Here is a 12,614-nt window from a genome sequence, read left to right on the forward strand (position 1 = left end):
AGTGTCCTGGGGTCGAGATCCCTCTGTGGGCTTTGCACCTCTTTTCCTCAGGCTGGGAACTGGGGTGGCCTCGAGCACTTGCACCACGATGGACAAAGTGTCCCCTGCTCCTGTGCCTCCTCTGACTGATGCTTCTACCACAGACTGTGGTGGTTACTGCTTTACTGCAAAGCTCTGCCAGGGCTGTGCCTTAGATGAGGGTTACAGCTGGCTCCATTACAAGCATCTGAGAATGATCACCAGCTTGTGCTAAACTGCTGGATGCTACCTAGGACTTCTCTGGCAGGTTCACCCTGGGCCTGAGCCAGAGGCAAGCACAGAACTGGGCACAGAAAAGCCTAAAGCCTCTCCCTAACAGCCTTCCTGTGCTGGGGGTAAGCAGCAGCAAGGGCCTGGGCTTCAGGGCTCAGCAGGGAGGGAGCTGAGCCTGGGGCTGGGGTCAAGGTGACTGGGGTGGGCTGGGCAAGGAGCAGCAGTGCGGAGGCAGGAAAGGGGTTCGCCACTGAGGCTGCAGCAGCATTCACCTGCCATAGCCAGAAAGGCAAATGCCCTTCTCTGCTGTCCCATCCTGGTCACTGCCCACAGTCCTAAGGCACACCCAGCTCTGAGGTTTGCTCTTCTCAGTCCTCAAGTTCAGAACCTTGATGGTTGCTCCTGCCTAGTGGCGCACAGAGGTGTGCACGTGTTGGAGATCACAGCTGTGTAGCAATGGCAGGCTCCAGCTCCATGGGTCACAAGACATGGTTTGCATTCAAATCCCTTTGATGCACGTGCCGCCCCACAAAATTACCTGTCTAGGTCCTTATTTTCCAAACCCCCAGCTAATAGGACACAGAAGTTTCATCAGCAAGCGGCACAGCCCACCTGCACTGAGTACTCTGCAGTGGGAACTGCAGCACGGTGAGCGTGTGCAACCAGCAGGGCATTTGCTGGAGTAGTGCTGCTCGGAGCTCAGCACTAGCACTGGTGTACCCTTTCACTTCTGCACAAGGACAGCCTACACACAGCAGGCCGCTGGCTCCTGCTCTTCTCACTACTAGTGCAAAGCCTGGAGGCATTGGAAGCTGCTCTTGCAGCTTCCTGCCAGACTGACCCTCTTTGGCACCTACTAGACACCAAGTTCAATTTTACCAGGTGATGACAAGCACAGGGACAAAATGAGAGAGACGCAAAGAATTCAAAACAAAAGGCTTCAGGTTTCCATAAGCAAGGAAGCATGCAAACAGGGTACATAACTATATATTTCAGTGTATGCATAGACATGCTGTAGATGTATCTACTGTCTCTGCTTACTCTCAAATATCTGGCACCAGAGGGTTAAGTTTTCTGTGCTTATTAGGATGAGAGATAAAGACCTAAAAAAAAGTACTTGGGATTTCCCAATTCATCACTTCTGTGAGAACTGGGCTAAAAATACATGGTTAAACATGAGGACCTAAAGGCTAGAAGGAAGTTGGTTACAAATGCAAGCTCAGCCATCTTGACACAAAACCACCAGAGGCTATCAAAGTCCCAGCTACTTTGACTCTGCTGCAAACCCTTTCATGTTTCAGTTGCGGTGAACAGGGCTGGGGCAATGGGCTCCTTCCTTGCCGTTCAGGAAAGGCCAGTGAGATTCCCCTTATAGCTATTCTGAGAAGCACAGGTGGGTATTTTTATAATTGTTTCTCTAAGAATTCACCTGGGGCCTTGCTGGGTGCCCTGCGGGAGACCGATGTGACCTGTTCCAGTCCTGTTCAGGGGTTTGGGTCTCCTCTTTAAGCCTGTAAAGCACAGGGATGCTGGGCTGAAAAACATGGTCAAAAAAAGGAGCAGCAGTCAGAAGTAAGAAGAGAACAGAAGGGACTGGAAGTGGGGGCATATTTACACTCCTAAACTTTTTTAAGATCACAAACCTGCAACAGCATGGCTTGAAGGGAAGTGCTGACAGGAGCGCCTGTCCTGAAGCAGCTGACCACCCTTTCTTCTCTGAGGTCTTTCTGATGATCAGGGAGAGAGAAAAAGCAAAAGTAATGGAAAAGTGGTGAGAAGACACTATAGCATTAGGGTGACATTTGAGAGCGGAGGGTGAGAAAAGGGGTGGAGGACATCTCATGTCAAGAAATGTGTGGATAAAACCCCCCACAACCTAAAGGATAAATGTGAAAAAGGAGCAGAAGGAGATTTTACAAGATGGGAAAAAAAAAATAAAATGGAAGAAGAACAATACAGAAAATGGGTTGGAAGGAAAACAGCAGACTAACGAAACAGTTGAGAGGTGGACGGAGGAGTCTAGAGAGGAGAACTTCAAAAAATGTTACATATGTAAGATATCTCTAGATACAGAGGGATGGAAACCTGCTGTTTTGACTCAATGCTCCCAGCAGAAAGGCATGATCCAACAGCAAGGGAATAGTTCTTCAGATGAACAGTAGCCCTAGATGTTTTTTAAGTATGTCATATGCCATGTTTCACCATAAACATGTCACTTGCTTAAAATTTTCAGTTCACCTGTCAGCAAAGTATAAAGAGAACTAAAGCCATGTTTCTAAGCAAGTTTTGAAGTGCAAGGTGTGATAGGTTTGGACAATAGTAGTTTCTTTCCAGGTAATGATCGGACTAATCTGTCACCTAAAATACGAGCCCTCTATCAGGACTGAAAAAGAAACAAAGCGCTCTGTGAGGAGGAAACACTACTTGCAAACTTCTCCAGCAATACTAAGAAAGCCTTGAAAGTCTCATTCTGACCACCATCCAAAATTGGCTTTGCCTGTGCAAGGCACTAAGAAGGTCAGTGCCAGCACAAAGCCCTGATCAAGCCCTCCCTGGCTTCGGCTTTCCCCCCCCTATAATTAAAATTCCACAGTTCCAAGGAGATGGATTACACAGGGAGATGGAAGGGGAACCAACAAAGACTACAAGCAGCACAGTAATAGTATGTACCACTAGCAGGTGACAAGCCAAGGTGCTTACAACAGCACCTACTTCCAACAGATGCTGCTTTGTTTTTTATCTTGTACATCTTGTAAATACTCACAGCCCACCTTGGCAAACAGCAGTTCTCAAGGCAAAACTGCAAACTCCTGAAGCCTAAACTTTCTCAAAACCTTCTTCCAACTGGTGGTGGAAGGCAGACAAAACGTTATGTTGTCCACTTGGGCCTTTCCAATCAGCCGCTGTCACAGTGTGGAAAGCAAAACTTACTATTCTTTTTTAAGAATGTGAAAAAACCTCCCTGCTAGAGCCCTTTCTATGGGGGGTGTGCACCAGGTCCTCCTTTGGCTCATGAGTATGGAGGGAAGAGGAAAAGAGGGACCTGACAGCTGTTGCTCTCGGCATCAGGATGCCCCAATGGACTTCTCATTTCCTGGAGCTTGGGTGCACTCAGCTGGTCGCTCATAGGTTCAGTGGGGATCACACTGTCGCTGCACCCGTCACCTCGATGTCCAGTCCAAACCGGGATGCTTCAAAATTGGTGAATTTTCTCCCATGCTCTTACTAGAATGACTCAGAGACCTTTTACGAAGCATACATGAAAACAGCAAGTTGTTACAACCCTTGTTTTCCTGAGGTATTTGGTTTGTTGTGCAAGGTTTCCTAAGTGAGGGAAAGAAACAGTGTGTTACATGGAAATGTTAAGTATTTTCTCTAAAAATCACCGATCGGTGCAAAGAATCCACTTAAAACATATAACCAAATGTTATTTAATATTTTAAAAAGTAACACAATCCAAAATGGATATTTCACACAACACTACATAAACAACATGAACACAATATTACCATATGGAGGGACTTTCAAATATAGACTTACAAAAATCCCTGTCCTTTTTTTTTCCTTTAAATTATTATACTAAGCATGACAAGTAATCATCATTTACAATATGGTACACTGACACAATAAAAACCATGTTACAAATGTGCTGTTATAAATCAGTAACGTTAGGGAAGACATTTCATGAACTGCAATTATTTCATATGAAATACTATACAATATAAACAGAACATCCATCTTGGATGACCTTTACAGCAACCAGAGACCAAGTTAACTTTTTAATTATTTTTTTTTCAGTGCAAACACATTTATACAAGGCAGTCTTGGCTGCAAAACTCCCTTCTAACATACAGTAAGTCCCACTTGCATTTATTAACTCATTTAAACCTAATGCAACAGCCACATTCAGTCACTCACAGAAAATTACCTGCAGAATTATGATCCCTTTAAACTTAAATTTCCTCCACATATAAAAGTAACATCTGTGCCAATTACTCCAAGGGCCCTTTTATACTTCTGGGTGGGTGTCCTTTGGGTGGCTCTAACTGCTATACAACACGAGGGCAGGCGCTCCACGTGAAAGATCGCCCTTCCGAGGTGGGATACGCGCGGTGGCTGTCGCAGCATCTCGGCTGGGTGGCTGTGCCCAGGCTGCTCTTCCAGAGCCAGGTGCGTGCGGGTGGCCTTCTGCTCCTTCTCTGCACTTAGTGTCTCAGGGCGGGGGGAGGAACACGGAAACCCTCAGCTCAGAACTGAGCTTCAATGGAGTTAACGACCCATTCCCATCTCCGTCAGATCCGCGGGAGATCAGGGGAGTTACGACAGATTTGCACCTGCATAAACCACCGTTTAGAGCGCCGCTATATAAGAAGTGTGATAGTCCCGTTTTCTTCTAGCATCAGCTTGGCTTTTGGTGGGTCCACTGCACGCTTCTCATGCAGTAACGATGCACTTTACTTATGCTGGGGGGAACATTTTAGATATATACCATTTTTTTTAAAGAATTTTGTAAAAAATAGAACTTTTCTCTCTAATACTGTACAGTTTTCTTCAGAAGAGCAAAGAGAATTGTAAACCGTGGGTGCGACACCAGATTAGGGCTGCTACTTGCTTTCTCAGCATCATAATTTGAACAACCGTGTTGGGAAAAGCTCTGTGAAATGTATTTGAAAAGCAAATTTCTAATTAAAATAACTACTTCTAAAACCACCGCTGGCAGTACTCATGTGATGGAAAAACCAGGTTGGTTTTGGCATTGCTAATCAAAGAGTCTTTGCAGGACTGCAAAGTAGTTTTTCTGTTACTTAAACTGAACGTATCAAAGAGTAACTTCAGAGTATAAACAATAAACACTTTGGTTAACTATTAAATTTAATCCAGTAACTTTGAGAAAGCAACTGATTAATAAATTATCCTGCAGGCTCTTGGCCTTCATGTTTTCCAATGTGCCTGGACATTAAGCAGGGCCAGTGAACCCTACCTACCCCACAGGCTTAACTGGTGCCATGACAAGCGCTTTGAGGCCCTCAGGCAACAAGGTGTGATATAAGTGCCAAGTATTATCCGTATTTACGATGCCCTCTGAATACTGGTTTGCTTGTTCTCTTTTCTAATAACAACTACTGCTGGCAAGCACTTAGGCCATGGTTTTCATTAAAATATTTGTTTTCCAATACATTTTACTTCTTAAAATTGAATGAACATTGTTTTGCGCATAGCAGACATTTTACAGTGGTGCAAGAAGTCAAATGGCTAACGATTTCTTACATTTTTTAAACTGAAACCCTTAGAATGGCAAAATTAGCTCAATTGATGATTGTGTATTAATTTGCATCACAATAATGGTACTAGGTTTGCTGAAAGGTGTTCACAAATCAGGATTTGTATATAAATGTGATCTGCTTAGGTTCAACTGCCACTCTCTTCCTTTGGTTTTTGGAAAAATCCTTCTTGCTTCCCTCCTGAAAGGTGGCTTGTTGCAGCTGGCTACTTTTCAAAAGCCAGCTTGATTTTTCTTGGCAACTTGCCCATGTTCTTTGAACAACAGGCACATACCTTGAGTAAGGACCCTAATACTGCTCCCAGCAAAGTCAATTAAAGGCTGTTGGTAATTTCCATAGGAGCAAGCATTTCAGATGCACACAACCTAGAGAACAGTGTTTATCATTAAAGGAAGAGCTGTTTTAACACCCTTGCCAGTTCAGAGAAACCACGACCTGATATGTTGACAAAGACGGAGGCAGAATAGGGCCCAAAATATTTGAAGGCTGCCAAGAAAATACCCAGAGTGTCTTCTGTTAAACCCCAAACCGTCAATCATATTTCACAGACTGTAGATGTTCCTAATTTGCTAAATTACAAATACATTTTCAAGTTCTACCAGGCAGAAATTTTAGCAGTAACTGGAGAGAGGATAGAAGGTTTCAGCCTTCTTTTCACTTCTACCCCAATTATGCAGCCTTGTCAAAGTCTTAAAGTGACTCATCTAAAAGCCAGATTTTTAATATTGTAGAAGGAAACTGTGGCAATGGAGATATGATGACTTCATATGCAAGCACTGACACACAAGAGAACGCCATGATCTAATGCTTCAAAGTTTTTAACCTTGCTTTGTACAATACACTTTTCATGTTGCTGCATTTCATCAAATTCATGGAGGTAGTTATATGTGTAAAAAAAATTACCATAAAAGTAACATGTTGTATTATAATAATACATATCAAGTGTGCAAAATGCCGACAGATTTGTGTTGACCCTTTACAGTTGAACACAACACAGATTCAACCTAATCTAACTCTGTAAACCTTTAAATTGATACATTAGAAGAAGAATGATAGATAAGCAACCATGTAATACAAGGCTATGATTTCATCAAAGGATTAGGGTGACATAAAGCACTCAAGCTCCACTCTTGTGGCTTTGTTACTAGAACCTCAAGATGGAATTTCCTTATATTCCATTGTTGATATTAAAAGGAAAAAGAAAAATAAAATTCAAGATTAGAACGTTTCTATTTGAAACTTCCGTTTACATTCCATATTCCAAGAGTCACATTAATATTGGTACAATGCCATGTCAACATTAATATGACATTTATGTTGTCTGCTGGCCTCCGGGAACTTTAGGAAATATCATACTACACAGTTTATAGGTATGTACCGTCATATTTTGTTGGAATTATGTCTTCTGTACAACCAGCTGCCTGCATAAATTCTGATTAGTTTATGACAAATACCTCCTCCAAAGGTGAAATTTGTTTCTGCTGTTCACGTTTTAATGCTGCTGTTAGTACTTCAGATCATCACTGTAAATTTCTTTATCGTTTCGACATTTTTATTTACTGAATTGATACATACTACTTATGTCAGAGCTCATCTTGGAAACAAAATCACAGTCAGCCACTGCATAGTATATAACAATTCCCCACAAAAACTCTGACTGTACAGTTTGCATGGAATAAGTACGGCTGGAGTTACATATCGAATAATAAGATGAGTCATGCAAAGCATTATATGGTAATTAGAGCACATCTTGGAAGGTATGATAAGGCAGAAGGCTAAAGGCCAAGTGACTTTGATAACCAACCAAAAGCACAATAATTTTCTTTATGTGCACTGAAAGATCTTATTGCTCCTATGAAATGGAAATTATACAGTGAAACCAAGGAAAACAGACCTGTGCATTGACTGTGTGTTCTTCATAGAATGGGAAACTGATTGTGTCCAGCGTTAGAAAGCCATTTTATAAGTAAATGAATGATATCCAACTTGTAACGTAAGGCTTCTGATGACAACAGAGAACATGAGTGAAGCTCAAATGACATTGTGTACAGAGTAATACATGTCACCAGAACCTGATGAAAATACTGGTTTTCAGCATGTATAGTTAAGTTTCATACCTGTGTACTACAAGAGCTAGACAATGTAAAAGTCGCTTTTCTTTGCAACAATTTGGGCTGTTGAACATTTTAGTATCTTTGTTATTCTTCCACCAATTCATCTGTTCTGATTAAAAAAAAAAAAAAGAAAAAAGAAAAAAAAGTTAAATTTGAAGTCAGTTTGTTGCACTACCAGGTTGCATGAGTAACAGAGCAGAATGTGACCCTACACCTACAAATTACTCTTGGAATTTAGCTATCCTTAGAAGTTACTCTGCAGTAATTAGCATAGTACTAATTACTTTGGAGTAACAGTTTAGGGGAGAGCAATTAGGATATACCATATGAACAGAACTCAGATTTCTACTGCCAACCATGTGGACACATTTAATTTCTAGAAATCAGATGCATCCATAAAACGCTAAATTGCAAATAACATCCACTGAATAAAAAGGCCAGAAGTTCATAATTCTCTAAATTTTGTTCTCTGATAATCACTACAATGTATGCTATTTTTAATAGCCTAATTTAGGCATTCTATTTAATAAGCTACATAAAATAGATTTATGTCCTTCCACTAGAAAGAAATCAATTCTTCAGGCCATACTTGTCATTTATATCATAAAGAATATTTTTGTTCCAAGAAATTAGTTATTCTGACTCCTACATTAATGGCAAGTTGCAATACCAGAAGTGACACAAGAATTAGATTATCTTTTTTAAGTACTTGATTTATACTGAAGACATTTGTTGTATTTTGTGTCACTCCACATTGTGGCTTCATGACAGTTATAACTTCCCCTTCCCTCCCCACTCCCCCCCCTATGCAAAGGCCCACCTCCTCATTTGTGACTATTGAAGGTCAAGTAGCATGTCTCATTAAGTAAACATCTCTCATACTTTTGAAACACAAAAGCAGAAGCGCCTCCCTTCCCACCCTCCATACTTGGAAAAAACCAAAACAAACCCCAAACCTCTTTTTACTCGCTTAAACGGGTATTTGCAGAATTGTGTCACAAGAACGCACAGTGAAAATGACTGATTAGTATTAATAATTCACAGATAGAGCTGAGGTCATCACTTGTCATGTTTGGCATTGTTTTTCCTCATGGTGATCCTGCCTGGTTACTTTCAGCAGTGGCTCAGTTTCTGAAGCAAAAAACGATCAACTCTGCAGCAGAGTTTAGCCTCTGACCAGGGGCATCACACATCTGTGGCATTTTTGTAAAATGAAGTTGGCAACTGCATGGGCATTGAAAATGCAGATTTACACTTACAGTGTCTAGACTTTCATATATGTGCTCAGTTACAATTAAGTGAAGCAAAAAGTGTACGTATTATCCCTACTGCTATTCTGTTGCTACAGAGCCGCAAATGTGAGAAGCGATACCTTGAAATAAAGATTTCTTTGTTGCCCCTAGTCTACATAGCAGCACAGTTTAAGTAAACACTAAAACTGTGGTTGAGATGCTTTTTTTTTATTTTTCCCCAAAGATGTAAACATCAGTCCCAGTGTCGTAAACTTTGCTGTATAGAACAAGACAGAGGATCTGAGGCAGGATGACTATCAGACGCTAGTGACAGAAGCTTGCAGGCAGTTAGCAGGTTTCTGCAGTTTCTCAGCTTCACTTGTGGGTGGGTCTGCAGTGGCTCGGAAGTTGAATGTTGGGCCCGCGCCACCATGTGCAGGGCTCAGAGCCGGGTTCTGACGTCTGTTGCTTTCAACAATACTTGAAGTGTTGGATGCCAGGCTCTCACGAGTACTAGAACGGAAAAGAAATATGTATACATGCTCATATACAACATGCCTATATATCTATTGACCAGACAGGAAAGGAGAATAGAGTGTTTTATAATATGCTTCCTGTGTTTGTATGTAATGTCACATCAATGAACCATCTCATTTTGACAGTACACATATGTTCCTTCAAAACGGGTTCCAGAGGTACTCAGCAGTCATCATACTGTAACATAGGCATAGCACTAAGCAGAGCTGAAGCTGTCACACAAACTGGAAGCTGAACCAGTACCAAGTATCTGGATTTTTCACTCAAGGAAATAGCTTCCATTTTGCATATGGAATATACTAATTTCCTTCCCTGACTGATGCATTTTTGCAATGTAACTTCATCAAATCAGCTCTGTGATTAGGCAGAGCTAGGACAGCAATCATGTAACACAGCTTCCTTTATTGTCTCCTATTCTACTTATGTTTTTGTACACAAAATATTAACTAAAAACGGTACTTTACATTAAACTTACAACGCTTCTAAATACAACACGTAAATTTTGCTTTGAAGCTGAAGCAACTGCAACTGATAGGATGCTGAGAAATCTTAACTGCCTTGTTTGCGATCATGCCCTACACAACAACTAGTGCAGCTATTTCATTCATTAAATGGACAACATTCCTTCAGTTCTAACATGTCGGTTATTCATGGGAGGGACAGGACAAGGAGCACTTTTAAAGACTAAACCTTTAATGATACATCTTATTATGTACACAGAGGAGCCTGCATTTTAGTCTTTTAAAAAGACAGGTTTTAAAAAACTCAGCCAAGATATGCTACAGCTAGTTTTACTACTACTACTTTTTGTTATCTTTCTGCTCTTAGTATTTTTTCATCTCCAAAGAATGTGTTCCTGTGCAGACAGATTTGTTTTACAAACAGTCATGTGACCCCTGTGAGGTGTCCCTGCCCATGGCAGGGGGGTTGGAACTAGATGGTCCTTTCCAACCCTAACTATTCTATGATTCTATGATTATGTATCCTTCACCTATTATTATCCCTACTTCTTTGCAAAATGACATCACCACTTGCTATGGAGATGCTGACAGAATACATTTAGAGAACTGAATGGGTTTGTTAAGCACTAAAAACAAAGATACTAATGACAGAATTTCATAGTCAGTTTAAAATCAACCTAAATTTACCTGCTACTGAAAGGGGCAGCTCTTGCCTGCCTTGTGTGGACCTGACCCTGCCACATGTTCCTGCTGCTTCCCTGATGCTGAGCCTTGCAGCCAGCCAGATCAGGGACTGCTCTCAGTTAAATACTAGCCCTAAGAAGAAAGAAAAGAACAACAAAAAAAAGATAAAAAAAAATTAGTACTAGCTTAAGGGGAAGAGTAGGAATAAACACCTTTGGATGTGGCAGGGGAGAAATGTGCCAGTGCATGGCATAGGGGAAGGAAGAAACAACTTGTTCAGCTGTAGGGAGATTTAAATCATCTTAAACTGACTGAATCTGGAAAATCAATTATGCTTTTAGGAAAACTCCCATATATCTTTTAAATTGGTCAAATTGGTTCTGATCATCTTCTGCCAATTATCACCTTATTGTCAGTACTTCCAAACAGCTATGATGGCTGACACACACAGCAAGAGATCTCTCTGAGCTGCAATGATGTGTGGAGCACTTCTGTTCCTCAGTTTTTGATTCTCCTCCCTCTGCTTCTTAATAAAAATAGATGCAAACTTTGGTTTTCTGAGATCATTCAGTATTATATCATTCTTTATGGGACCACCAATTCGAGATCTTCAAACATTTTCAATTCTGGTATTACAAACTAACCATTACAACATGTATACACAAAGACTGCAGTGAAAATTTTGCATGCAGAGTAATGCTAAGATTAGCTCTTTCTTTAGGTGACAAAAGAGCAGCCGTATTATATAAGCTTTAAAAATAAAGGAATAAAATTAATACTGACATCTAAGTTTTATTATATATACAACTTGCATAGAAGCAATGAACAAAATACTGTGAGGTTGTTTTCCCAACGGTGATGCGTTCACAAATTAACACACAAAATACTTGAAGTCAAATGACCACTGTAATTCTCTTTAACTGCATCCTGGGTTTTGGGGTTTTTTCCTGTTTGTTCGGGGTTTTTAAATGCCCCTTTTTTAATTTATCACACTTTAAAAATATACTTTTTCTTTCACAGTGTGGAATTGGTAGTTTTGATTCCCAAAGCAACACTGTACATTTCAGTTTAAATGAAAATATACCACTGCTAGAAGAGTATACCTGAGGAATATCACTACATGAACATCCTGTTCTTTTATTCTTCCCTAGGCATCTGCTAATAGGCACTGTCAGATCTAGGTGAATCTTACCAGATGGATGCTGGGTGGCTTTTTTGTATTTCCTGGAAAAGAGCTGTGCAGTACATTTCTGTTATAAGGTAGGAATGTAAAACAGGATTGCAATTATAGACAAACGGCTGAATTCACCCTCAGCTCAATATATTTTTATAGACTTATACCAAGAAGTGACCAAAACTCAGCAAAATCATCCGATTTAATAATTTTGATGCAAAGCTCATGAAAAAGCCTTTGAAATATCCAGACTATCCATTGGTCTTACAAAACAAATATGCAAGAAAACCACACAAAATATTGTTTGTTTGTTTTTTTTTTAAAAAAAAAGCTTACTTTATGTGGCCTTGCCAAAAAAAAGGCATTTGTTAATAACAGTAAAATAAAAGAGATGTGTAAAACACAATGATTATAAAAAGCTGCTTATCTGTTTTCCTTTTCATCTAAACAAAGTGGTATACCAGCACTAAATCCAGTATATTAGGCATGTTCTGTTCTCTTGCTAAGTTTAACATCAACAGAAATTTTATCTTTTGTGTAAATAACTAGGGAATGAAATGTCTGCCTTTGCATTAACCAGAGACATACACCTGATATTCAGCTCGCGTAAGTAGTCTAAGAACTGATTTTTATCCAGTCAACATCCTATCCTGAAGGTGAAATGCACTCTGCGGAGTGAGTCAGGCTGTGCAAGAATGAACCACCACCACCACCACACACTCCCCCACAAAAACTGACTGCAAGTATAGCACTTCAGCTAAAAGAAGAGATTACATTTAAAGAACAGTGCAAATCGCCCCATACAACAGTCGTATGTGAGAAAGATGCCAAGCATCTGCAGAACAATCAGTAACAAGAACAAATTCAAAACCTTCTTA

The 12,614-nt window shown here is 40.5% G+C and overlaps 1 protein-coding gene across 1 annotated transcript in view; it reads right to left on the reverse strand.

Annotated features, from left to right (window-relative positions):
- Positions 1-8,973: 8,973 nt before the first annotated feature.
- Positions 8,974-12,614, reverse strand: part of STOX2 (storkhead box 2) — a gene marked incomplete at its 5' end in the record, with an annotated part of 74,559 nt that continues 70,918 nt past the window's right edge. The window contains one exon of the mRNA XM_080621056.1: positions 8,974-9,393. Coding sequence (XP_080477182.1) covers positions 9,198-9,393 — 196 coding nt within the window. The 3' untranslated portion in view covers positions 8,974-9,197. The remainder of the gene's footprint in view (positions 9,394-12,614) is intronic.

The sequence above is a fragment of the Psittacula echo genome, assembly GCF_963264785.1.
Source record: "Psittacula echo genome assembly, chromosome: 1".
Lineage (NCBI taxonomy): Eukaryota > Metazoa > Chordata > Aves > Psittaciformes > Psittacidae > Psittacula > Psittacula echo.